General features: G+C 35.3%; 3 protein-coding genes across 5 annotated transcripts; 1 reads left to right on the top strand and 2 right to left on the bottom strand.

The window, feature by feature from the left end:
• LOC105171850 (E3 ubiquitin-protein ligase RLIM) lies at positions 1,130–9,876 on the top strand. 3 transcript variants are annotated; one of them, XM_020697091.1, is made up of 9 exons: positions 1,130–1,254; positions 2,333–3,267; positions 3,602–4,238; positions 4,340–4,402; positions 5,777–5,977; positions 8,191–8,273; positions 8,796–8,895; positions 9,013–9,111; positions 9,560–9,876. In XM_020697091.1, the coding sequence occupies exons 2-9, from the start codon at positions 2,336–2,338 to the stop codon at positions 9,620–9,622; spliced, it is 2,178 nt and encodes a 725-aa protein (XP_020552750.1). In that variant the 5' UTR covers positions 1,130–1,254; positions 2,333–2,335; the 3' UTR covers positions 9,623–9,876. The 3 variants fall into 3 exon arrangements, with proteins under 3 accessions (XP_020552750.1, XP_020552751.1, XP_020552749.1); XM_020697092.1 differs by lacking the exon at positions 1,130–1,254 and adding an exon at positions 1,302–1,447; XM_020697090.1 differs by lacking the exon at positions 1,130–1,254 and adding an exon at positions 1,302–1,473.
• On the bottom strand, positions 10,157–11,172 carry LOC105171849. The gene is made up of 2 exons (XM_020697093.1): positions 11,006–11,172; positions 10,157–10,884 (listed from the first exon to the last, which is right to left on the bottom strand). The coding sequence occupies exon 2, from the start codon at positions 10,878–10,880 to the stop codon at positions 10,434–10,436; it is 447 nt and encodes a 148-aa protein (XP_020552752.1). The 5' UTR covers positions 10,881–10,884; positions 11,006–11,172; the 3' UTR covers positions 10,157–10,433.
• Positions 18,445–24,117, bottom strand: LOC105171848 (3-ketoacyl-CoA thiolase 2, peroxisomal). Its single transcript, XM_011093093.2, has 14 exons — positions 23,962–24,117; positions 22,970–23,046; positions 22,764–22,848; positions 22,545–22,671; positions 22,320–22,418; positions 22,153–22,220; positions 21,505–21,612; positions 21,349–21,426; positions 21,120–21,252; positions 20,943–21,039; positions 20,167–20,290; positions 19,981–20,089; positions 18,879–18,962; positions 18,445–18,780 (listed from the first exon to the last, which is right to left on the bottom strand). Exons 1-14 carry the CDS (start codon positions 24,055–24,057, stop codon positions 18,671–18,673), a joined length of 1,395 nt encoding a protein of 464 aa, XP_011091395.1. The 5' UTR covers positions 24,058–24,117; the 3' UTR covers positions 18,445–18,670.

The following is a 25,264-nucleotide window of genomic DNA, read 5'->3' as shown; positions in this document are numbered from 1 at the left end:
GTTAGAAGGAAGAGATAGAGGGAAAGTAAAAATTAATGTATATAAAACCTTTCCAAAATTTAATTTTATTTCCGTCAAAATTGGGTGGAAAAGTAAACGTATAAGATCAAAATGATAAAACATACATATTTTATTTTTATTTACTCTCTTGCTCATATATATAATTTTCCTACAGTTCTTTTTTCCTTCCCACTAATAATACCATACATAATTGCTAGATAAAAGATAACAAAATCACAAAAAAAACTATTATATCGAAGTCAACAAAGAATATTCTTGTTCTTGTTGATAATTATTTTTATTAATAAGATTTTTAAATTTTTGATATACTAAAATCATATTAGTATAATTTTAATTTATTTTTTTTAATTATGAAGAGAATGGTTATTCACTATTACAAAAAATGGTATTTTCTTTTCAATTTATTTTTCTTATACCAAACAAGTAAAAGTTATCCCCTTTCGAATCATATAAAAAAACTTAAAGAAAAATTGTCATTTAAACCAAATGAATCATTAAAGTCATGCAACCTTAAAGGTAGACCGCAGGGACAAGGTAAAATAGCTTCGACATATATACTTGAGGTTAATTTGCATTAGTTGAGGGGTTTTGTTCTCCTTGCTATGGGAAATCGAATGGTATATGTGGTGGCTAGAAAAACGGCGGCGGAATTGAAGAGAGAAGGTGGCGGCGACTGGCGGGCGATTTCGCGACTTTGATTTCCCGTCTGTTTGTTCGCGACTTGGATTTCCTGTCTGTCTGTGCTTCTTTCCCTTTAAATCCATGTCGGCAGCTGACGTGGATTTCAGTCAGTTTTTTTTTTTTTTTAATTTCCATTTGGGCGCCACATCAACTTCTCCAGCCAATCACGATCGAGCCCCCAATTTAAAAAGTCATATGCATCGCATGTGACTTTTTTCGGCAACCCACGCATTTTTCTGACCAAATTTGAATTGAAATTGAGAATTTTTCAGTTTTACGGGATCAAATTAAAACTCTAGAAACGTACAGAATTAAAAAAGAAAATAACCTATAGTTAGGGGACGAAAATTGTGATTAACCCACCATTTTTTGCAATCAATCTTTCCATGCATTGAAAATATACAATTTTAACCATCCAGAAACAAAAAAGGAAATGAAAAATTGATTTGATAGGTGAAAAAATGGCTTTGGTATGATGTAATTATCAAACGCTCACAGTTTTACTTTGATTTCATCATGCTCTTGTTGTTGAGATTTTAAGGGATCTGAAAGGTACGACTTACAATTTTTTATCGTCTTTTCGGCCAATTGTTGTTCATTTCTTGTAAAGTCTTCCGGAAAGTTTTGAGCTTTTCCTCATATATATCTTCTTCATTTGTTATCTTTTAAGGATGAGTTGTAATTTTAGAATTGAGTGAGAGTATGTGATATCTCGTGTTTTTTGCCCCCCTCTGCTACCGTTTAGGTTTGATCATCTTTTCCTAAATAATGGTAATTATAATATTCGAAATTGTGAATGCAGTGTTTCAATCGATCTATTTAATTGGTATTGTTGTTTCCCAGGTCAGATAGGTGTGAAATTGTCCTTTTTTCTTTTTTTGTTTTATTTCCCAGATTCTTCTTACTCATTCATATTTCTGGGGAATGGAAATAAGAACGTTGAATTTGATATGTCATGTTTTTCAGTTGTTTTGGAATGTTTGAATGGTTTATGCTGGTAATTTAGAATCTTGAATCTGCTACACAGTAATAGTTTATAACTTTATCATTTTTTATTGTTGGAATCCCTTTAAAGGGTTTGACTTGGTTGGTTTCTTTCTATTCTCTCTCTTTTTTTTTTATTGTCTAAATAATAGTCTTTCTGCCTTCTTTTCATACTTTTGAGTCTTCTACAGCATAAGTTATTAGAATTTTTTTATTACGACTTTTTCAGATTTGGTGGTCAAAGCACAGGATTCTAAGCGAGTCTGCCGTTAATCATGTCATTCTTGTTGGCTTATTTATGTTGTTGGTTGCATATTTGTGCTTATGTTGTATCTTGCTCATCTTCGAAAAAGAAATTTGTTTCTGAATTATGCTCATGATTCAACCACCGTCTATGCCACTACTGTAGCAAATAACCAGGGTTATATGTAGCGCTATTGCATTAAACATTTATCACCAATTCTTGTTAGTGGCATTAAGGCCCTTTTTAATGAGAAATTCCTGATAAATTGTGCTTGCTTGCCTCTTCTCCTTGAGGCGAAATTGTTGAGATTATGGCGGAAAGTTATACTTCTCAGTTTAATACCTTTTCTTATTAACTGGTAACTATCACATTCATTCAATCTTGCTTTGTTTTAACCTACAGATTATGGATCAGATGGACATTGATCGTGTGATGGACATTCCTGTCACTCCTGATGGATTAGGTACGCGGATGATTGGTGTTAGGAATGGTGTAGAAGAGGAATACCATGATACATTTGTAGTCGGCAGTGGAAGCAGAAGGCCACCCCAGCATCCTCCAAAATATCGCAGCAGTTCCAGCAATTCTCTGAACCCCATTAGTTATGCGGCTGTTGCCGTGGAAAAATCTCTCTCCTCTAAGAATGCTGCTCTATTTCGAAAAGGGATGACTGAGAAGAGTCCTAGCTCCAAAAGCCATGACACTACTTATCCTCAACACCTAAAGATTGAAAAACCCTGTAGTTCTAGATCATCTTCTGACAATTTCATGGATCGGAAAGTAAGTAATCTGCGAAGGCCTGTATCTGGAAATGCTTCCCCTGGTGAAGTGACTGGAAATTATCCAGCTGAGTTTAGAACGAGATCTAAATTAGCGAATGGGCCTTCTTCTTCTCATGGTCTGGCAAATAATCCAACTGGTTTTGGCATTGCCAGCCAAGCAAAAAATGCTATGAGTAGATTTGATTTAAATGTTGGTTATGGAGATAGGATTGCGCGTAATGGCAATACACAAAACAGACCTGGCAATAATGGTTTTCCATCTTTTGATCCCACTGCAACACCTAGAGTAAATAGACAGAAGAGATTGGTACGAAATGGATGTATATCTCCAAATAATATAGCCAAGGCAAAACAGGTTAGGGAAACCACTAATGGTTCTGTAGATATGAGGCATAACAACAATGGTTCTATGACATCTATTCCAACGCCTGTTTCAATTGACATCAGGGAATTCATTGCTGAAGATAACAATTCTCACACAGTAAAGGGGAAAGGAGTGGTAACTCAGCCCCCACCAAAGGAGACTGATCCAGGAAACAAAGATTTACATAGCAGGTATATGTTTTGTATATCATTTAGTTCACACAAAAGTTTTATTTTCTTTTTTGCATCCAACTATGCATGTAATAAGGAGAATCCTGTCCTATGAGCTCAATCTGCATCAAAAGAAATGTCGTCATCTATCTTTACAACTGTAGCAATGTAGTTGATTGACATGAAAAACTTACTTCGTAAACCTGAAATGCAGTTTCAATTGTCATTAATTACATTTTCTTAATTTACAAATACAATTGACTTTTTGTTTTCTGAAAGTGGCCTTCTTCAAGTTTATTTGACTACATTATTTCATTCTAACAAAGATAATTAAGAAAAATTTATGTTCTTGCAGGAGCTTTAGAAGTTCCAATGAGAAGGTTGTGGAAACCAGTTATTGCACCAGGAGTGCAGGTAAAAGCATTGAAGAAACAGGTGACTGGAGAAGCAAACGCAATGCGACTAAGAAAATGAACTTATCATCATTTGTTGTGGAAAAACTTGTTAGGGAAGTAGATGTCCCAAGACATGCCAGTGAACACCATGAGAACATGAGGGCAAGAAGAGAAAAAGGTGGCATGGAAACTACTGATAACTACCCTAAGGATAAGAATGTTTATGTTCAACCATTAAGACAATCAACATCCAAGCCTAGGGCTCAGCCAGGACAATTGGATGGGCATTGTTCTGTTGTGACCACATTCACCACAAAACAGAAGCAAGGATCCACCTCAAGGTGTTCCACTTCAGTCTCTGGTGATCCAGAAGTTGTCTTTCTTAGTTCATCGGCAGGACCATCAAATTCAAGATCAACTTCTAGTAGTATGGAGAATTCACAGACAATTATCGAGGTTGGTGAATTTTCTCCTGAATTAGGACGTAATTCCCATGATGAAGATGCTAGGTTGAGACAGGTTGAAGCGGATGAAGTTCTGGCTCGTGAACTTCAAGAGCAGTTTTACAATGAAGTGCCTATTCTTGGAGTTGGAGAGGTACATTATTCTGTTTTATGTCTAAACATTGAAATCATTTTTCATGAATAATTAGGCACTTAATTTTGTCTATATAGTCATGCTTTCCAACTTGACAACAGGTTGATACGCAGATCGCGCTGGCCTTGGAGCACCAGGATGATTCTGATTATGCATTTTCTAGGGCAAGTTACCGTATACTGGATATAGTATTTTTTGTTTTTGTGTGTGTGTGTGATTCATATCAATACTTTGTTACTACAAGCATTTCAAAATTATCCTTTTATGTACTCTTGATGGGTATCCTTATATGATTATTACAGCAAATTATCTAATGGTTTGGCTTCCATTTCATTGCATGTAACTGTAATATTTTGCAATCATTTTTTTTTTTTGGGAGGATACAATTGATATTTCTAAACTTTCTTTTATTGTTAGATGAATAGATTACGATTTCTAAATTGTTATGGTCATGTGAAGGATAGATGTCTCTTTTGGTTCCAAAAACTATACTTTTTTGGTTCTGCTTCTATGGGATAATGTATTAGCTATTTCTGTCTGTACACATGCGCATACTCAAATCTCTTCTCTGCAACTATAAGCATGTGCTTTTCTAATGTGTTGAAGGTAAATAAAGAAGATGAAGAATATATTGGTATCTGGATCCTGGTTGCTTGAGTCTCTTTTGATTTGATTGCTAAAACAAGAATAAAGTTGTTTAATGTATCTGTTGGGGCGAACTTAATGGTACATTGTTATCTTTCCCTTGCAAGCAATTGTGGTGGAAAATTCTGAATTTTAAGTTGACTCTTTATCTCGACTTGAATTGTCTTTATTTGGCCTGAACTCATCTGGAGACAAAGTAATGCATGTTGTTTGATTGTTGTTAATTTTGTTTGAATTCTGGATCTCTTTGCATTTGTCGGTTGGATATCTCCTTTATAGGTAATCCATTTTAGGTTCTGCCATAAGTGGTGGTTCTTTTCATTTATGGAAAAGAATGAGAGGCTTGTCTTCTTTCTGATTGGTTTTGTTTCTCCGGTCTTCAGAGGATTAATTTGTGTATGATAGCATAAAAACGCAAACAAATCCGGCAGCATGGAATCAGATTGCTTGGTTCTATCTATCCGTCAATCTATTTCTGTATATATGAATGAGTATCCTCTCCCTCTCCCAGCAGCCTTTAACCTCTGTGAGATTTTTGTAGCATAGAAAGTCTTGTGAAAAAAAGAAGTACAAAGATGATTGTGTTGTTTTGTAAATATGAGATGAAAATAATTGATTGATGAGGTGAGATTCTCTAATGACATGCTTGCCGAAGTCTGTATTATATTTTTTAATCTTCTGCATTGGGTAAAGGATATTGGGAGTCCTTATAGGTCTTATCAGAAGGTTGTTTCCGTATTTCAGATCTTCTGCAGTTCATAGTAAAGTTACTCGCATAAACATGCACAAAGCTTGATTAGTTGTTTTCCTACTCGAAATTTCTGAACCATTCCCAAAATATTGAAATTTAAGTGATTTGCTTTCTAAATTGTGCTTATGCATGCTCTTTGCAGAGAGGTTCATTGAGATCTAACTCACGGAGACAAAGACAATCTCGGCCTCCTTCAAACCGTCCTCGTCGAAGGTCTCAGGCTCGAGCTTCTACATCAAGAAGAATGACAAGGCTGAGGGGTCGTTTTCCTGGACAACCCCGTAGTCTATTGCCAACTAGAGGAGGGAATTCCTTGTTTCCCGCCAACATGGATGCTGACATGGTAATTGTGCTTTTATTCTATAATTTGTTTTATATTTGATTTTGGCGAGACTTTGTTGAATTGATGTTTTGGAGGTGTATGATTAAGGTATAACGACCAATGTTTGACCAAAAATTTTAGGATCAGATCTTTTAATCTCCTTATAAAATGAACTCTACCATTTTAACATTTTAGCGAACTCTTGGAATTTTTTGACTATATAAATTACAAAGTCATTATTATGTGTGTCCTATAAGCTCCATGAGTTTATTTCTCAAAACACATCTGGAAGTTATTTTTAATAAGATGTAGTATCTTATAAGTTCAAAAGTAAGGTTAGGAGCGAATAAGTTGTTCGATATGAAATTAAAAATATGTCTGTAGTTTGATATGTTTGTTTTAGGATATTACCTTAGCAAGAATCTCATTTACCCCCTAAGTTATTGATAAGCCTTCAGCTCCCTCTCCATGTTTTGGACAAATCTGAATGACCTTGTAAATTAAAGCAATATTGAGAAATAACTTGTGGATATAATTGGTAAAATATACTAATTCACTTTATTTTAACAGCACTTATCGTACTAATCATTTTTTCTCCATTGGGTGAATTTCTTTCTTTCTTCCTTTTTTTTTTTTTTTTTTTTTTTTGCTTTATGTGCAAGCACTCGTGAATAAGACACCATGTAATATTACATTGCTTTGTGGAGGCTTTCTTCATTTATGGTGAATCAAACTGAAATAATATGGATAAGAATAACTTGATTCTGTTGGTATTTATCTGTTACACAAATTAATAGTGTTTTTTCTAAAGATTATTCTCACAACATAAATATTTATAATGCAAAATATGTAATTTGCTCTTTAATAATGTTATTCCATTATATTATATTTTCCTAGTCAAGATGTATCTTATTGTATAAGAATGAAGAAATGTAACCTTTGGAAAACAAATTAATTTATTGAAGTTTTATTTCAGCGCTTAAAGGATGAGAGGTTTTCATTTAATATGATGATAAATTTGTATTTGAATATTATTAATTCCATGCGTAAACATGAGGATGTCTTTGACATTTAATCAACACTTGGAGAGGAGTTGGGATTCAATAACTCAGGGAAGTAACTTAGGTTTTACTCGCCGTTGTTTGGTATGTAATAGGTTCAAAACCAGCGAATATCGTTTATTATTCTGCCTTTTCCTTTCTTTCCTTGTGTTTATGTAACCTTTTTTATCAAAACATCTCATGCTATTTTTCAGCGCTGACTAAGTTGGTGTGATAAATTTATTTGTTCTCTTCCAATGGGATGCAACCTACTTACTGTGAAACTGAAACTACAATTTTGAGAAAAAACTGCATGGCAATTAAAAATTAGGGTTAAGTACACTTACAGCTCCTCTGAACATGAGAAAATTACACTTACCCCCAAAACCACACTTACACCCCTTTGGAAAATTTTATGTTTACAGTTTACTCCCTTTCGTTAAGATTTGGACAAAAAATACTGAAGTTAGCAAGAAAACTCACATAAATTTTCAATGTTGCCTCTCATTTAGCATTTTCATGTATATTTTTGTACTTATAAGAGGATAAATGTAATATATATATACAGTGAGGTTAACATCATTACATTTATTAAATGGAAATAATAAATGAGGGATAAAATTGAAAATTGATATAATTATTTTGCTAACATTAGTATTTTTTCGTCCAAACTCTAACGAAAGAGGGGGAGGGCGCAGTGAATTTTTGGAGGAAAAGTGTAATTTTGTATTTTCAGAGGCATTCTAAGTGTAATTAACCCTAAAATTATTCCAGAAATATGTAAGAAATTTGCGAGTATAGATGGGCTATCTGAACAAAGTCTTTGAGGGAGATTTTCTTTTGCATACAAAGTTTAAGGCTGGATTATCTATATGGAAGAAATTATTGGCTGTAGCTTATATATTAGGATTGACCTGCAATAGCTAGTTGCTTTGGGATTTTCCTTTGATGCACCAAACAATGCTGATTAATGCATTATCTGCGGTGAACTATATATTTTGAAGCTGCTTGTTGTGGACAGCCACATAAAGTATGCAACTTCTAGTTGAACGAATGAATAATATTCAACCAACTTTTACATGCAGAATGATAGGTTACTTATTATTTTTGTTTTTGTTTTTAATATTCTCTGTTGTATGCTCTAGATCCAGCATAAAATGTAGTAGTTGCTGAATGTGATTTTACTCTTTTCAGAGACATTTACTGGGAGCACTGGAGACCTTAAGTGACTTGGGAGTGAGCAGTCGCATCCTTCAAACTCGGCGTAATTTTAATGAGTAAGAAATATCTTTTCACCAATCTGAGTAGTGAATAAGCATGTGATCATATTTGCGTTTTAGTGAAATACTTTAAACGGCATTCCATTGATAACTACAAAAAGAACAGACTTGCATTGCCTTTCCTTTGTGGCCTGATAATCATTCAAGTCTGCTCTCAAGCTAAGAATGTTCATTCCTCTTCCTTATCTAGAACAATTTTGTCCGTGGAACTAATTTTTGTTATGTTGTAAGGGACTATAAGATTAAAGCCAATCCCATTTTCTGATTTTTTATGTTCTGCCCTTTTCCACCTAAATCCGTGTAAGTTTCAAGCCCCTAGCTTCCTCGAAAATAGAAAAAATTGTTGACATACGTAACTAGTAGTTTGTTTCTGAATATGATGGATATTTATTCAAATGTTCGAAGATGAGAATCATGAGATGGTTTATTTCATTATATCTACCAAAGTATGAAATTTTTCGTTACTATTTGAAGAGAAGCTCAGCAAGATTTTAACTTCTCTTCCCGATTTTTGCTTAGGAATGATTACGAAATGTTATTGTCTCTTGATGAAAATAACAATCAGCATGGTGGTGCATCTGTTCATCATATTAATGGCCTTCCACAATCGACAGTTCAGGTAATCATCTTAATGTTTACCTCCAAATGATGTAATCACCCATGATGAGGTCAGCTGCGTTTAAGCATCTCCAAGAACATCATGGCTAATGTTGATTTTCTGGATCTTTTTCTGCAGACTGATAATTTTGAAGAAGCCTGCGCAATTTGTCTTGAAACTCCAACTATTGGAGACATTATTCGCCATCTCCCTTGTTTACACAAATTTCACAAAGATGTATGATTTTTAGCATCTTTTTGCACCCATCATTCTCCTAATTCCACTGTGCGCATGCAAGTGTATATATATATATATATATATGAATAATTTATACAAATATACTCCCCCTTCCATTTTCTTTTTTGAATTTCCCCAAAATAAGGCACCATTTTTCTCGAAATGAACCCCCCCCCCCCCAAAAAAAAAAAAAAAAAAAACATATTGATCTAATTAACTAAACTTTACTTTTTCAATCTTCACCCAAAACTCTTATTCTGGTGAAATATCAAGTTATGGGACAGGCGGGAGTATGTAGGTAATTCCTATGTGTGCATACATATCCTTGTGCACTTGCTTCACCAATGTGTTTATGTACACACCTTGTGTGCTCGTGTGAGGACACTTTTACTTCCATGAAGTATATGTTGGAATCACTAACGCATGACGTCCTCTTCACTTGCCGCAGTGCATTGATCTGTGGTTAAGGCGGAAACCATCTTGCCCAGTTTGCAAGTCATCAACTACCTGATATAGTCTTCTCGTGCTGACTTCTTGTGAGCGTCCAGGCAATAGTATGCAGAGACGTAAGTTCTGGTTTTGGATCTTATTTTACTGCACTGTAGCTTTTCTGAAATGCAATGGGAACGGTTGCTGAACTTACATATTGCAGAAGATGTATATTTTTTGGTTAGTGTGGAAATCTTCTGCTAGCGATTAAGGTTCCATGCGTGTTGATTCTTGACGTTTCTTGATTATATATGACAACTATTGACTTGGCTGGGATGAAGGGGACCTTTGTACTTCTGTCTTCCGGTGTTTGTGAGTATTCTGCTGCTCCCAGTGTCAAAATACCCTAACTTTTGGTGAGAATTGTAGTTATAATTTTTTATTCATTACGACGACTTTCATTGGGATGACTGCTTTTTACGTTTTTTTTTCAAATTTCTGCTATTAAAAAATCCAAAAAAAGTCAACGGCAAACCCGGAAAATAGATGTGAAAATTAAGTACACCACTTCAAAATTAAAAAAGTAAAAATTGTATGTACACTAAAAGCGTTCAATTACAAATTTTTTTCCTTTGAGCAATATATCGATTTAATTAATATATTAATTTACTACAAACAACAAATTATAATAATTCTTGATTTGTTATAAATTCTTGCCCCATCTTAAAATTACTACAAGTCTCCCTTATGTACTCAGGTTAATAGGCTAAATCACCAAGGATTACACACTCCAGTCCCGGAGGAAGACAGGAAGCGTCCCCCTCCTGGTTCGAAGCACACCTAGCTAAGAAGTCAGTTGCCACACCGTTTAACAAAAGGAAAAGAAACAGAGTCTAAAAGCGAAGAAAAGAACCTAACATCTGAGTTACAGAAAAGTCTAGTTCAGGAGAAGAAAGCATGTGCAAGAGTGTGCTGCAGTCTCCTTCAAGAATGACGCGCAACCACCAGTATCTACGAGCAAGGCGGATGGCCTCCCTTGCCGCCAAATCCTCAGCCAACTCCATCGATCCACCCCTGTTCAATCGAAGAGATAACCAAGCCAAGCACAAACCAGCAGCATCACGAGCAATAACTCCCAAACCTACTCCCCGTCCTCCATCGAGTAGTCCTCCGTCAAAGTTGATTTTTATGCTATTAATGGGAGGATGATGCCATGAAGTTTGATGCTTCACTGCAGCAGACACGCCCTTTGGATTTTGCGACATGAAGCCAAGGAGATAGCTTTGAGCAAAGCCAACGACTTCAAGAGGAAGAAGGAAATCCTTACGTGCAAGTTTCATATTCCTAATTCAAATAGTCCAACAAATCATTATCACTAGGTTGAAGTCGGCGAAAGATAGTTTTACTGAGAGGCTGTTAATCCAAGTTTCCATAGACAGAGCTGGAGTATCAATGTCAGACCAACCTTGGTTAGTTCTGCCTTTGTCCCTCAAATCGCAGGTCTTGGAATCATTCATCACAACGCCGTTTTTCCTATCTACTAATAGTCTTTCCAACACCTTGATTCTGTCCCTCGCTTTCCTACCAAAAGGGCGCCCCGAACTAGATAGTATAGCTCGAGACTTGACAATAATGCAATGGAAGTATGAAAATAAGCATATTTAAATTCTAAATCGAAAGGGAACTAGTCCCTTAATCCCAGACATTGCGTAAAACAAGCTTGAAATAAAATAAGTGGCTATTGTGATAAAGAGTGACGGAAATATAATTATGAAATTTACCTTTCCAATTTGAAGACATTTTTCAAGCTTTTCTCCTTGCTCACGCAAAAACCAACGAGATCTCCTCTACGTCGAACACACAATACACCACAAGGTAGTCTATACCAAACCTTGCTAGAGGTAAAGTGTATATAGTATAAGAGATTTGATTATACTATTAACTTTAAGTTATTAAACTCAAGAGAAAGTTGTTCTAACTTGAAACTAGTTCATGAAGAACAAGAATAGCGAGAAAAGAGAGGGAGAATGAGAGGTAAGGATGATTAGTGTGAGAGGAGTAGTAGTGTTGTCTTTTATATCCTATACAAATAACATCTACACAAGCTTATACACTATATACACACAAGAGACATCTCATGTACTTATTGTATGTATACATATATACATTGCATGTGAAGTCAAAAATAAGTACAATGTTTTTCCCCCATAGTACACTACCTACTAGTACCATAAGTACTCAAGTAATAACTTCTTCATCCTTATAACCTCATACACACACACACACACACACACACACACACACACACATATATATATATATTCAAGCTAGGACTACATATATCCTATTGGGTTTAATTCAAAAAATAAATTAAACCCATCGGCTTGGGCCTCCGTAGAATAAGTCCAATTAATTCTTAAAAGAACAAATGGAATTTATTTGATCTTATCAAATAAATTTTAGTCCATAGCCTAATTAATTAATTGATCAATTAATTGAGCCTAACCCGATTTATTTGATCTTATTAAAATACAAAGTCAAAACTCTACTTAATTGATCCTATTAATTAATTCATCCGGTTCAATGAAACTTGATCTTAGCAAATAAATTAAACCTAACCCAAATTTAATTAATCTCATCAATGAAATCTTGGGTTTCCCATCACATGGGTTTTAAATGATCATATTATTTAATCTTTCAAATAATTAAAACACTTTAAATTAATTCATTCCTTCTAGAATTAATTCATAATTAATTTTACTAATTCCTTTAGTGGTGTTTTGTATGATTTTGTAGGTTCACCCTCAGCTAGACTTGGGCTTGTGTCAATATACAATTTAATTAGAAAATATTTTTGCGCTAGATTAATTAAATCATATTTAATTAATTGCTCGCGATTAACACTTAATCCGAAAGCACCCGTCACCATAGGTGGTGATCTTGCAACGGTCCATGACACTAGAGAACAGGTAAAAATGGCGTGAACCTTAAGGCTACCGAGTGTCATACGCATAGGAGATAGCTATCATCTCTTAGAACTCACCAATCTTCATACACGCTCTGACTGATCTGGAACAAGGCTTATGATAATCATATCAGAACATGGTCATCTCTTACCATGCTCTAGATACAGTCGTCCCATATATGAGACTCTGTGGATTCTTAAGTCAACTAAATCCCATACTATCGGAGCCGAGGAGTTCAACTCATACCGATCAAGCCTCAGGGATTCTCATATGACGATGCTCCGCGAGTTAGTTTAATCAGCTTGACAACCTTTGTCAACCACCACTGAAATTGCATAAACGTCATATGCTTATCGCCTATGAAAATGACACCCATCTTATGGACTCAATATTTAGTGTAAGTCTCAATAGAATCCTCGATACCCATTCTCAAGGCTCTTGACTTGAAACATTTCAGATCCAACCATCGAAAGTTGGTTTCGTAGTTGCTATTAAATGCGCAACCCAACTTTATTGGTTGATTAGTGATCTATGGGCTTAGTTGCAATGTATGAAAATTACATGAGTAAGAACAACAAAGTAAGGCAAAATGAATGCTTACTCTCATTCATTTAATTCAATATTATAAAATGAAAAGAAATTGCTTAAATAGGTTACAATATAGTCAATTTAATTAGTTTTCTAGTCACCTATTCTAACATATAATTGTGCACTAACCGTGGCAAATCTTTTTCCCCAGTTTGGACTCGGCTCCAAACGACCATGCTCTAGTAACACTATCTTCAAAGGCCTATTTTTGAAGCCAAACCGCCTCAAATCAAAAGCATTTCAAACAGCCCAATAAGTCCCATTACGCCAATGGCCGAAGCTCCACTAACAGCGGGATACGATCAGAATATGGGGACTCAATGTGATTGACGCGCGCCTCAGGGAAAGCTATGGACCACTTGGCACTGGAGCAAGCACGATCAAACCTCTCACGAACTATATGTGACTCCTGTTGTAGGACCCGAAAGCCCAAGTCATGAAGACCACATTCAGTTAAACAATTACGAGAATTCCATATTTGCCACTCTGCTTGCATAGGACCACCTTCTTTTTCATAATACTCAAGGATTTTATTGAAATCCCCTGCACATAACTAAGATCGTACCGACTGATGATGTAGCCGACAGAGGAGCTTCCAAAAGTCAGCTCGTCTACTCGAAACAACCTCACCATAAACCTTGATAAAGCGCCACCAGTCACCCGCCTCCTCCAGTTGAATAGATGCATCAATATGGTAACTCGAAAAGGATTGAAGCTGCAGCTCTACTGATTTCTGCCATAACAGTGCCAAACCACCACTTCTTCCCCTCGGCTCAACACAACACCTAAACAGATTCAACCTTTTTTTTAACATTTCAATCTGCTTAGAGGAAAACTTAGTCTCTGCCAAAAAGACCAAGTAGGAGTTATAAACTCGGATAAGATCCCAGAGTCATTTAACTGTCCAAGGGTTCCCCAGTCCTTGATAGTTCTGCACTAGAAGATTCGTGACGCTCGGCGGGGCTGCGAAACAACCTCCACCATTAAGTTGGAAAGTCAACAAGAGGTTCATCAGTCCTGCTCAGTTTTTGGGAGATAAGAGTATCCTCATCTACTAATTTCCTCTTGGAGAGAAGGCTTAGAGTGAGGGTAGGAGTTGGTACAGTAGTGGGGCGAGCTTTCTTGGTGTATTTTCATTTTTGAGATTGGGATTGGCTGTCAACGAGAGAGATGGTTGAGAAAGGAAGAGGCACGTTGTTAGGTAAGGGCAGGTTACATGGTCAGGGGGATATCTAAAATGAGCAGAGAGATAAGAGGGCGCGTGAGAGGAGTTGAGACAGCGGACCATAGGGGATATGTGACTGGGGCAGAGATATGTAGTTGGGAACTGGGGGGGTTTGTATAGGAGCAATCAGAGGGAACTGAAGTATGAGGAAGAGATGTGGGAGAGGTTACGGGCATGAGGGGGAGGCAAATTTATTTAATAAATGCGAAAAAAAAAAAAATTAGTAAAAGCATGCCATTTTGAAAAGATTAGGAGAGTAAGTGGCACCGCGGTCTGACACCGCAGTGCCTCATTTTTTTAACAAAAAAAATAATTTTCTCTGTGGCACCGCGGTATCAGAGCCTCATTTTTTTAACAAAAAAAATAATTTTCTCTGTGGCACCGCGGTGCCAGAGAGTTTATTTTTTTTAAAAAAAAATATTTTATTTTACGATGAATTGTTGTCAACTTCTCGTTAAAATTTTGGCATTATTATGGCGAATTGTCAGTCATCAAATATACCGTTTGACTCCCCTTGATGAGACGAACATTTCCCCACAAACAATTTCAAGTTTTATCAAAATCAAATAATGAATTTTTAGCACGAACACCGCACTTTTCGGCCGTCGATTCGCCGCCACCAGAGCGACCCACGATCACGAACCACCGCCACTGGACTCGCCTCGACCTAACGGTTCTAACGAGACCAACCTAGTTCAATTTTATTAAATATTTGTTAAGATATGAAATTTGAAGTTTTTCCGCCGAAAATTTGTGCTGAAGCTGTTTGCTGTCATTTCTCCACCGTCAGGACGAATCACAGATTAAGACCATAGCCGTTCGAATCCTGTCGTCCAGACGATTCCAACAAGACCAATCTTGCTTAATTTCATCAAGTATTTGTTTGTTCAATTTTTAAAATAGTTATAATTTTATTAAATTCTATTTAATTAATTATAAATAGTATTATTAATTAATTATTTTTATAAATAGTATTATTAATTAATTATAAATAGTATTATCAATTAATAAATTGAATTTAATAAAATTATAACTATTTTAAAACATATGTATTTTAATTGAACAAACAAATACTTGATGAAATTGAGCAAGATTGGTGTTGTTGGAATCGTCTGGACGACAGAATTCTAACGGTTATGGTCTTAATCTGTGATTGCAGCAAACAGTTTCAATGCGAATTTTCGACGAAAAAACTTCAAATTTTCATATCTTAACAAATATTTAATAAAATTGAAGTAGGTTGGTCTCGTTAGAACCGTTAGGTCGAGGCGAGTCCAGTGGCGGTGGTTCGTGATCGTGGGTCGCTCCGGTGGCGGCGAATCGACTGCCGAAAAGTGCGATGTTCGTGCTAAAAATTCATTATTTACGATTGATAAAACTTGAAATTGTTTGTGGGGAAATGTTCGTCTCATCAAGGAGAATCGAACGGTATATTTGATGGCTGACAACTCGCTATAATAGTACCGAAATTTTAATGAAAAGTTGACAACAATTCGTCATAAAATAAAATAATTTTAAAAAAATATATATATATTTGTCACCGCGGTTTCGAACGCGGTGACACATTAAAATTTTTTTTTTTTTAAAAACCAATGTCACCGCGGTTTGTCACCGCGGTGACACAAAGAAGTTTTTTTTTTTAAATAAAAAATTGTGGCACCGCGCTCAGTAACCGCGGTGCCACTCACTTTTCTAACAATTTCAATTTTATCCTATTTTACTAACTTTTTTTATTTTTGACATTTTTTTAATAAATTCCCCTGGGGATTTCAGCTGGAGGAATGGGGACAAGGGGAGACAGACCACCATTAATCACTGGTTGCACTTCTGTTTGAGTATCAAAATTGAAGAACTCCCAAAATGTGGCACTACCCCTCTTAGACTCAGAGGAAGAGGCTGATACAGAATTCTGGCGAGAGCTGAACCTGGGGCGAAACAACTGTAACTGAGTTTGGAAATTCCTATTCTGTGGGAACCGAGTTCTAGAATCAGCACGAGTTACGGCTCGGAGCCAAGGACCATACAATCCATTGTTGCCAAGGTTAACAAAAAACGGCCTGAAAATGTGATTCACGCCACTTCGAGATGTGTCCATTTTTCCCACAAAAGTAGCAAAAATTAGGAAGTCGTTCATAGGTGAATGTCACTGTATGTTCGTCTCCCAAAATGATTTGGATCTTTAAAGCCCTTGATAGAGGCTTCGTGACATCAATGGCAACGCCAAGACGCATGAAAGAACCCCTAAAACTGAGTCCTTAGGATGATCACAGTCCTTCAGGTGACCAATTTTCTCACCAATGAAGCTAGCAATATCAGAGTATCTTTCCTAGCGACAAACCGCGAATTTGAACGTAAAATTACACCAATTAAGGTCCACATCAGCCGGGTTCTCATCCTCCAACACCTTAGCCAACACATAAGGTTCTTCTCGAAAATCTAGGGGCCACTCTCGAGCACTCAGTCCCGATCAAGGGGATGAAAGAACTTCAGCAGAAAGTGACCATTATCAATGAAAGTAATCTCCACACCTTTAGCTGGATTCAAAGATGATTAGAGAATAGTTTTCAAGGCCTCAACATAGTATGGTTTATGTGACAAAACGCAGCCACCAGTGTGGAAACCGACACCTTTGGGTCAGAATGCCAAATTCCCCAACATAACTACACCCGTTAAAACCAAAGAACACCCCAAACGAGTCAATTCCACCTCCATCAGAAAATAAACAGAGCAGGTTGAAAGCACCCCCAACCGTGGCAACAAAGAGCACAGAAAACCTAAAAGGAACCCTACATAAGGACCAAAATAGCTTAGGCAGAATTTAGCAAGTTGTAAACAGCAGCAGCTACTATAATAAGAAAGAGAACAATAAGGATTGCTAAAAAACAAAAGGGGAAAGACAAGACATAAAGCAGGAAAAGCTGACAAAAAGGACAATTTAATAAAAAAATAGAAACAAGTAGAGGGGAAAGCACACTAAAATCTTCAGCTAACAACAGCAAAACTGATGATGACGTCGTCCAACCGCCTTGAAGGAGCATGGGCTCCACCAAACCCTAAAATAGAGAAAAAAGACCACTCATAAAAGGGGAGGAACTCTGATACGAGACGAGGTCTAATCATTACAGGTCTCCCCTTTAGAGTTACAATATTGATATTCATATTCGTACTCATATTCATATTGAAATTTACAATATTCATGTAATTTCTCCTTTAAGCTTGTAGTTTTGCGTCTAATCTTAAGACCAACGTCTTACCGTATTCAAATTGTGATTATTTTTTGAAAATTGCATATCTAGACAATGGCTTATGGCAGAAATGATGTTTCATTTTGTGAGCTAATTGTTGTTGCATGCAGTCTCAGTCAGTATGTAAAAAAAATTGTGATGTGGGATGAGAATTTATGATAAGAAAAAGCAAAATCGGAATAAAGAGTAAAGTGGTAGAGAAAACAAATGCATTATAAATTTATTAAAAATATAAAAATTTATTAGAGAAACAAACATGGAGAAGTTTACGAAGAGAAAAGAATAATGAGTGAGAGAAATTTTTTTTATTAAAATTGTGAGATCATTAAAAATTTGAAAGTACTATTTGGACCAAATTTGTTTTAAAGGAAAAAAATAAATCAAAAAATATATTTAAATATTCAACAATTGATACAATAAAAAAATTATAATAATATAAATTTGTAGGGTTGCTTCCGACCATGAAATCAAGTATAATAAATGTAGTGGTCTACTACATACATGATATTGTGACTTTTTTCCGAAATCAAACAAATGAATATGGTACTTAATTTGCAAAAAAAAAAAAAAGAAAAGAATAAAGAAATAAGAGATTAGAAGTATCATTTGCATACTCATATAGAGTAACCCTCAAAATTAATATTAGAAAAATAAAATTATATAATAATTTAGTTGATATCAAATAATTATATAATATAAATAGCATGATTTTACAATAAACTTCACTGAAAGATTAACTAAAATAATTCAAGAGTAAATCTGAAAATATATTAATAAATTAACACCATTCAACAAAGATATGACAACAGCAGTTTAGCTAAAGCCTAAAGCATCCTGAGAAACAGTATGCTGTCCGTAATCAATCGATCCAACAACATGGTGCAATGCAAAAGCGTACTATATTTTTCAGCAAGAGCAGAAATATTTGTTTAACAAACATCATCATCTATACCCTGTAGAAACCCTGATTAAAAAGGTGAGAATATAAAAGCTAGGGTTTTTGATGCGACAAATCGATAGCCCTGAGATTCAGTCTGAAGATATTACATGCCATCCTCGACTAAAACTATAACATTATTATTGCAACTCGTGGATAATGGCTGAGATTATCGAGCATCCTTGGAAAGGAAGTTTTGTGTTTCGACCTTACGTACATTGCATAGCTCATCGCACGAGTCGCCCCTTTCGAAAACGCCAGCAGCCCCCATTCCGGTGCCTGCAATTGAGATCCACAGAGCAATAAATTGAGAAATCTTGACTTAAAATGCTGGGGTGCATACAGAAAGAAAGAAAGAGAGAGGAACCAAGAGAGACCTATGCACATTGACACGACCCCGAAGCGACAATCTTTGCCCCGACGCTTCATTTCATGCAACAGGGTAGCAACACAACGAGCTCCTGTGTACAAAGCCAATTAAGCATTTATGCTATGATTACTATATGCTCTACCATCATCTTTATACCGTACAACAGAAGCTAAAATAATCATCATTCAACAAAGTGATGTGGTGGTTAAACTTAAAATTGTGTCACTACTTTAGACAAATAGATATTACTTAGGCCTCCTTTACTTGACATGATGGGATTTAAGTGGTATTGAGCGAGCTGTAGCTACTAATACCTGGCCGATTCAAAACAAAACAAACAAAAAATTAAAGATGATTAAGTGGGGTATCTCAATTAATAACTCAAAATAAAGGTCGAGTTAAAGAATCCCTCCACTAATTACATGGCTGTCATTGTAGTGCTAGCCATGCTAAACACTTCAATGCCGCAAGGGTTCTGGCGTGTAAATATAAGGACAATTACACTCCTTTCCCCTGAGGTTTCGTGTAACCCTCTATGGTTTGGGAAATTATATCTAGTACCCCTGAGCTTGAATTTGCTGATATTAGTAAAAAGAAATTGACAAAAATTTATATTTATCCCTAATTGACTTATTACTGATTTTTTGCATGTCAAATAAATCTCTTTATAACCAAATTACCCTCATACGTCTTCACGCGTTAATACATGTGAGGAGGTATATTTTCAATGATACAAGTGTAATTTAGTTGGAAAAAAATTGTTTGACCTACAATAAATTAGTAATAACTCAATCGAAGGTAAATATCAATTTTCATTCAAACTTTTTTGTTAATATCAGTAAAATTTAGTGAATTTTGTCTAACAAAGAGACTTATTTATTAGATGAAAGCAAATCTTATGGATGCTAAATGTAATTTTCAAAACTATAGAGAGTTTACGTGTAATTAAACCAAACTTTAGGGAGGGGTGTGCAATTACCCCAAAATATAAAGATGACAAATAGACACGTTTGATTTTCAAGTAAGGAAGGAACGTCGGTATATTAACACTCATAACAAATGTTGATAATTGGGATTGATATTTAGGATTGCGTAAGCATAAGATGTACCTGTTGCACCCAGAGGATGGCCAATAGCCATTGCACCGCCATTCACATTAATCTTCTCGGCGTCAAGTTCAAGCTTCTTACGGCAGTATACAAATTGTGATGCAAACGCCTGCTCAGCAATATCATCCAGAATCAAAATGTTTGCAGCACCATGAGCATGACTGACTTTAGGTTTGCAAAGAATACCTCATTTATCTCAAAAAGATCTATGTCCCCAAGTTCAAGACCAGCAGATTTGACTGCCGCAGGAATCGCAACTGCTGGACCAACACCCATGATGGCAGGATCTACACCAACAGCAGCAAAGCTCCTGCAGGAGCAGCACAAAGGAGATTACTCATACTGTGGCAATACACTACCTTTCTATTTATGTTAAACAAAGCTCTGTGTAGTATCACTTGTAAGTGAAAAAACTATATGGGAGACCTTATGCATCTATGAGCTCAGCTTAGAGTTTAGTTCATGAAGAGATGCAATAAGTTACTCAGCAGAAAAATTTATATATTAATTATGTTGAAAACCTGAGATCAACGAAAATGGAGGGATCAAAAGGGTCGAACTATTTGAGCTTGTTCATGCCCAGATCAAAATCAGTCCGTTTACTACGAAGGACAATAGAAACAATAAACTTAACCAACAAAGTCACATGGAAATAAAGGAGGAAGAGAGAGAGAGAAGAAAAGGAAGAAGTCTAGAACTCACAAGAACATGAAATTCATTTAAACCAAAAAAAAAAAATTAGTTCATGATCTCCAGGTATTTACTACACAAACGATAGCCCCACTAGCATGTAAAAAGTGTGAATGCATAAGAGGTAGAAGACTCACAAAGCATAACCAAAATTATTATTCAAGAAAAATTAGGATCTGAAGAATGTCTGGTCCAGATTTCTCAAAGCTTTTAACTAAGCATGGTTTCTTAAACACTATTCTTGTCATATTACAGTTTGCAAAATCACAAACCTGAAAACTCCAAGGATGGGAAGTCCTTTCTGCATTGCCACACTTCTCTTCATGAGAAGCACAGCTCCAGCACCATCACTTACTTGACTAGAGTTCCCTGCAGTATAGGACATGAACATTAGCATTCGGGAATTCGTGCTTCCAAAAGTAGGAGTTGCAGGAAGCATTACTAATTACCAGCAGTGGTTGAGCCATCCTTCTTGAAAACAGGTTTCAGCTTGCCCAATTCTGCCACTGAGGTGTTTGGCCTTATACCATCATCAACAGATATTGTTACTTCTTTCTCATCTCCAGATTTTGGGTCCACAATCTTTTTCAAGAAAATATTTATCAACATCGGTGGAAGGACAATAGTATCATAGGAACATTGAACAATATATCAAAATTCTCAGCACATCTTTAATACCTTAGTTTTCACAGGTATTATCTCATCCTTAAACTTCCCTGAAGCAGTTGCAGCAGCAGCCTTCTTATGTGACTCAACCTGACAAGAAAGTTTCAGTGACATCAATTACTTAGTCAGCTTGAGTTCACACCCGATAAACAAATATATTCAACTTACTGCAGCCTGATCTTGCTCCTGCCTTGTCACGCCAAATCGATGTGCAACATTTTCTGAAGTAATACCCATTGGAAGAAGACAATCTTGTGCTTGGGCCATTGTTTTCACCTGGACATTGATCACAAGCTACCAGTTGGAACGTTTACTAAGAAAACTTAAAACAAAAAATGCATAAGTGAACATACATAGTGTTTCTATTTGTGTTTTGAGTGTTTTGTTTTGATGTTTTGGAGATAGAGAGAAAAAAATAAAGATAAATAAGTGTGCATTGGAGATAGATTGTATGTTTGGATTTGTGTTTTGAAGTAACTTAAAATATTTTAAAATAAGTGGTGTAGGTTTGATATTGGGATTTAGGAGACAAAAATCACTGTTCATTGTCAAATCATATCTATTTTATATATATTTTTATATATAAATATTGTGCCTAATGTTGTATTTTTTTTGGCAAAAAGCATTGTTCATTATCAAATCATGTCTCTTTTATATTATATATATATAAGTGTATATATATATTATGTATAGAAAGTTGAAAAACAAAAAAATACGCAGATAAGGTATAAAAAACACAAAAACAAACATTGGGTGTGTTTTTATCTTATTTCGGAAAATGCCAAAACATGAAACCAAACATAATGATAGGTTTACCTTTGGATTCACTGATCCTTCCCAGGCCATAGGATTAACAGTCATTGATTCTAACCCAGCACCAATCCCTAATTAAAGGAGCAGCAGAAGTCAGCTAAACAACAAAGTTCAATAAGAACAGTTTTACTTTTATTTCTTTAAAAGCAAACAAAAAGAAACATACATACCAATATCATAGAATCCAGCTTTGATAGCTGCAGCTACATCAGCTACAGCTTGAAGGCCAGATGAACATTGCCTATTCACTGTTCTAACAGGTACAGTTTCTGCAATTAAAACAGTCCCATAAAAACCATAGTTATCACAAATTACACTGTGGCTGATATAATGAACAGAGCCATAGAATACAGCCAATGAAAAGGTGTAGGTGGATGCAGACTACAAATGTATACCAGGGAAACCAGCATAAAAAGCAGCCATCCTGCATTCACTTGCTCTCTGGGAGCCCGGTGCCAACACCGTGCCTACAACAATATCCCCAACTTCACTTGGATTGACATTTGTTTTTTCGATCAATGCCTGTGACAGACAGCATCAACACAAATAAACTATTTGGGACTTTTAAGTTCAATAGAACAAAGGATAACAAAGATACAGAGGCAAAAATAAACCCTCAGAACAGGAGCAAGTAAATCATCAGGATATGTATCTTTGAAGCCACCCCTTTTCGACTTGCACAGAGGAGTTCGGTAGGCACTACACCAAGTCAGAAACATAAAATCTTTAGGTTATGGCACATCCATTGAGAAACAATAAATTTTCACCTGGACAACTTATCCCAAAGTCAGAATACGTTATTAAAGGCTAGATTACTTACGCCACTATAACCACATCATCACCAAAGACAGTGGACCTGTGATATGCTGAACTGTCCCCAGCTGAACAAATAGATGCCTGAGAGAAATAACAAAGAATTAGATCAAAGAAAACAAAAACTTAACCGGTACATCTGTATATGCTACTTGCTGCGTCATACATCTTTCACTCGGCATACGTGGAACTGGCATGCAAAACCTCAGAACACAAAACACACGATACAGATAGCATTCCAAAACCTTAAGAAAGTGAGGTCTAAGAGGTAATAAGAAATACAATCTCTTATAGTGACTTCCACAATAAACCCATGTTTTGCAAAGTGGGAGCAACAATCTTAGATACAGAATAGATTTCATTTCAAAAAAGATTTAAAATCAAACCTTATCAGATAAATTAAGGTTTCCAAGCAGACCAGAGGCACAAATTTATGTAATTGCTGTACTTTCTACCATTGAAAAACCAAATTGACATCTGACGACTATAAGAGAACTGGATTAATTTAATCACCAACCACAAACAGCTGAAAACTCTGCTTTCTAACCAACCCCATGATCAAGTGCCTAAAGTTAACACATCTCTCATCTATAAAATCTCAAAAGTTCTTATCCTTTACTGAATATTTAAATCGTCCTACTATTACTATATATGAATGATTCTCTAACAAACCACAGCTAATGATCTAAAAACACCCACTCCAACTCGAACACGAACAGAAAATCTCCTTTTCGAATTTTAACACTTCAATTACTCCACAACAAACACTAAACAAGTCATCACAAGATCAAAACTCATCCAATAAATCACCACAAATATCCAATCTCACCAACAGCTAATCCCCCGCACACATCACAAGCCTGAGATTTTCAAAACCTTAAATTCCATCCAACAGAAACGAAATCCAGCTTCTCAATTAAATAACATCTCCAACAAAACATGAAATCAAACCGTAAACAATCGACAGAAGACATATTCAGAAAAAATGAAGAAACTCACAGAAATTGAAGAATCAATATCTTCCAGAGAAGACGAAGTGAAGGATGGACGTAGGTGCTGAAGCAAAACCCTCTGCCTCTCAACTGCTTTCTCCATCTCTGTCTTTCTCTCTCTCTTCTCTGTCTCTCTCTCTACAATGTAAAAATGAATCGGTTCGGTGTGGCCTCCCTATATATACACTACGGCACACATTGGGAAATGTGAAACTGTTTCTTTATCTTCAAGAACATGCAATTGCCAAATGTACATAAAAATAATATCTCTATCTTTATCCCGTGACGTTGTTATTATTATTATTATTATTATTATTATTGAGTACAAATTACCCGTGTTATAAGAGAAGTGAAAACAATTCTCTCGTAAAAAATAAAATAATAAATTATTTTCTATATTTTAGAAAATAAGGTAAATTATTTTTTATTTAAATTATTGATCTAGGATAATCTATTTTACTTTTCAAAATATAAGAGGGATAATTTTGCTGATTTTTTTATAGGGGTTTATTTATTCATTTCACATATCACATGGGGTAAATTGTATTCAGCCCTCTTATTATTTAATTCATTTTTTTAGTAAAATTTATAATTAATCGAATACTCACATTTCCAATGCGTCGCTACTTAGAAGAAAGTAAGGACTAATGAGTTATTAACTTGTTTTAAAAATCTTAAAAAATTCATTTAAATAAATTAAAAAAATTGTTATTATTAACATCTTATAAGTTTCATAATCTAATTTTATTCAAATATTTTATAAGTTTATTCTTAAAATAAAATCTGATATCTTATAAGCTCTAAAAATATAATCGTATTAATTTATAAAAAATTTTAAATAAATTTAGCCAAACAACTTCTAATTCGGTCTATAAAGCCGTGTTTGTGGGCAGTTCAACCTAACCTTTGCTAGACTCATTTAATACTATGTTAATTTTGAGTATCAACATCATTCACAAAGTCATCATGTATAGTACTTTGTCTAATATTTTTATTTATTATTTTAAATAAAATTAAATATAATTTATTTCCCCCTCATTGTCAACAATCGTCAGTAAAAAATCAATTAAAATTGAATACTACCACTCAATTACAACTATACTACCAATCAATGAGTATATTAACCGAGTCCATAAGATTCAATAAAATATTAGTTTTTACTTTTAATCTTTGGACAAATAAACGTCCAACATCAATTGCAGAGAAGAATTTAAGTGATTTGAAAACGTCAAAACTTTTTTTTTTCTTTTTAGCAAAACTTATTTTATTGGACAAAACTGTAAAACTGCTACGATTAGTATTTCTTTTTT

The sequence above is a fragment of the Sesamum indicum genome, linkage group LG10 (genome assembly GCF_000512975.1).
Source record: "Sesamum indicum cultivar Zhongzhi No. 13 linkage group LG10, S_indicum_v1.0, whole genome shotgun sequence".
NCBI classification, from domain to species: domain Eukaryota; kingdom Viridiplantae; phylum Streptophyta; class Magnoliopsida; order Lamiales; family Pedaliaceae; genus Sesamum; species Sesamum indicum.
The sequence above is the reverse complement of the archived record's forward strand: the minus strand, read 5'-3'. Positions and strand labels throughout refer to the sequence as shown.

Coding starts and splice junctions, on each gene's coding strand:
- LOC105171848 (XM_011093093.2), bottom strand. CDS start 24,057: ATGGAGAAAGCAGTTGAGAGGCAGAGGGTTTTGCTTCAGCACCTACGT. Junction 23,047..23,961: donor ATATTGATTCTTCAATTTCT/GTGAGTTTCTTC, acceptor TATTTCTCTCAG/GCATCTATTTGTTCAGCTGG. Junction 21,040..21,119: donor GGATGGCTCAACCACTGCTG/GTAATTAGTAAT, acceptor CCTATACTGCAG/GGAACTCTAGTCAAGTAAGT.
- LOC105171849 (XM_020697093.1), bottom strand. CDS start 10,880: ATGAAACTTGCACGTAAGGATTTCCTTCTTCCTCTTGAAGTCGTTGGC.
- LOC105171850 (XM_020697090.1), top strand. Junction 8,896..9,012: donor TTCCACAATCGACAGTTCAG/GTAATCATCTTA, acceptor CTTTTTCTGCAG/ACTGATAATTTTGAAGAAGC. Junction 9,112..9,559: donor TACACAAATTTCACAAAGAT/GTATGATTTTTA, acceptor CACTTGCCGCAG/TGCATTGATCTGTGGTTAAG.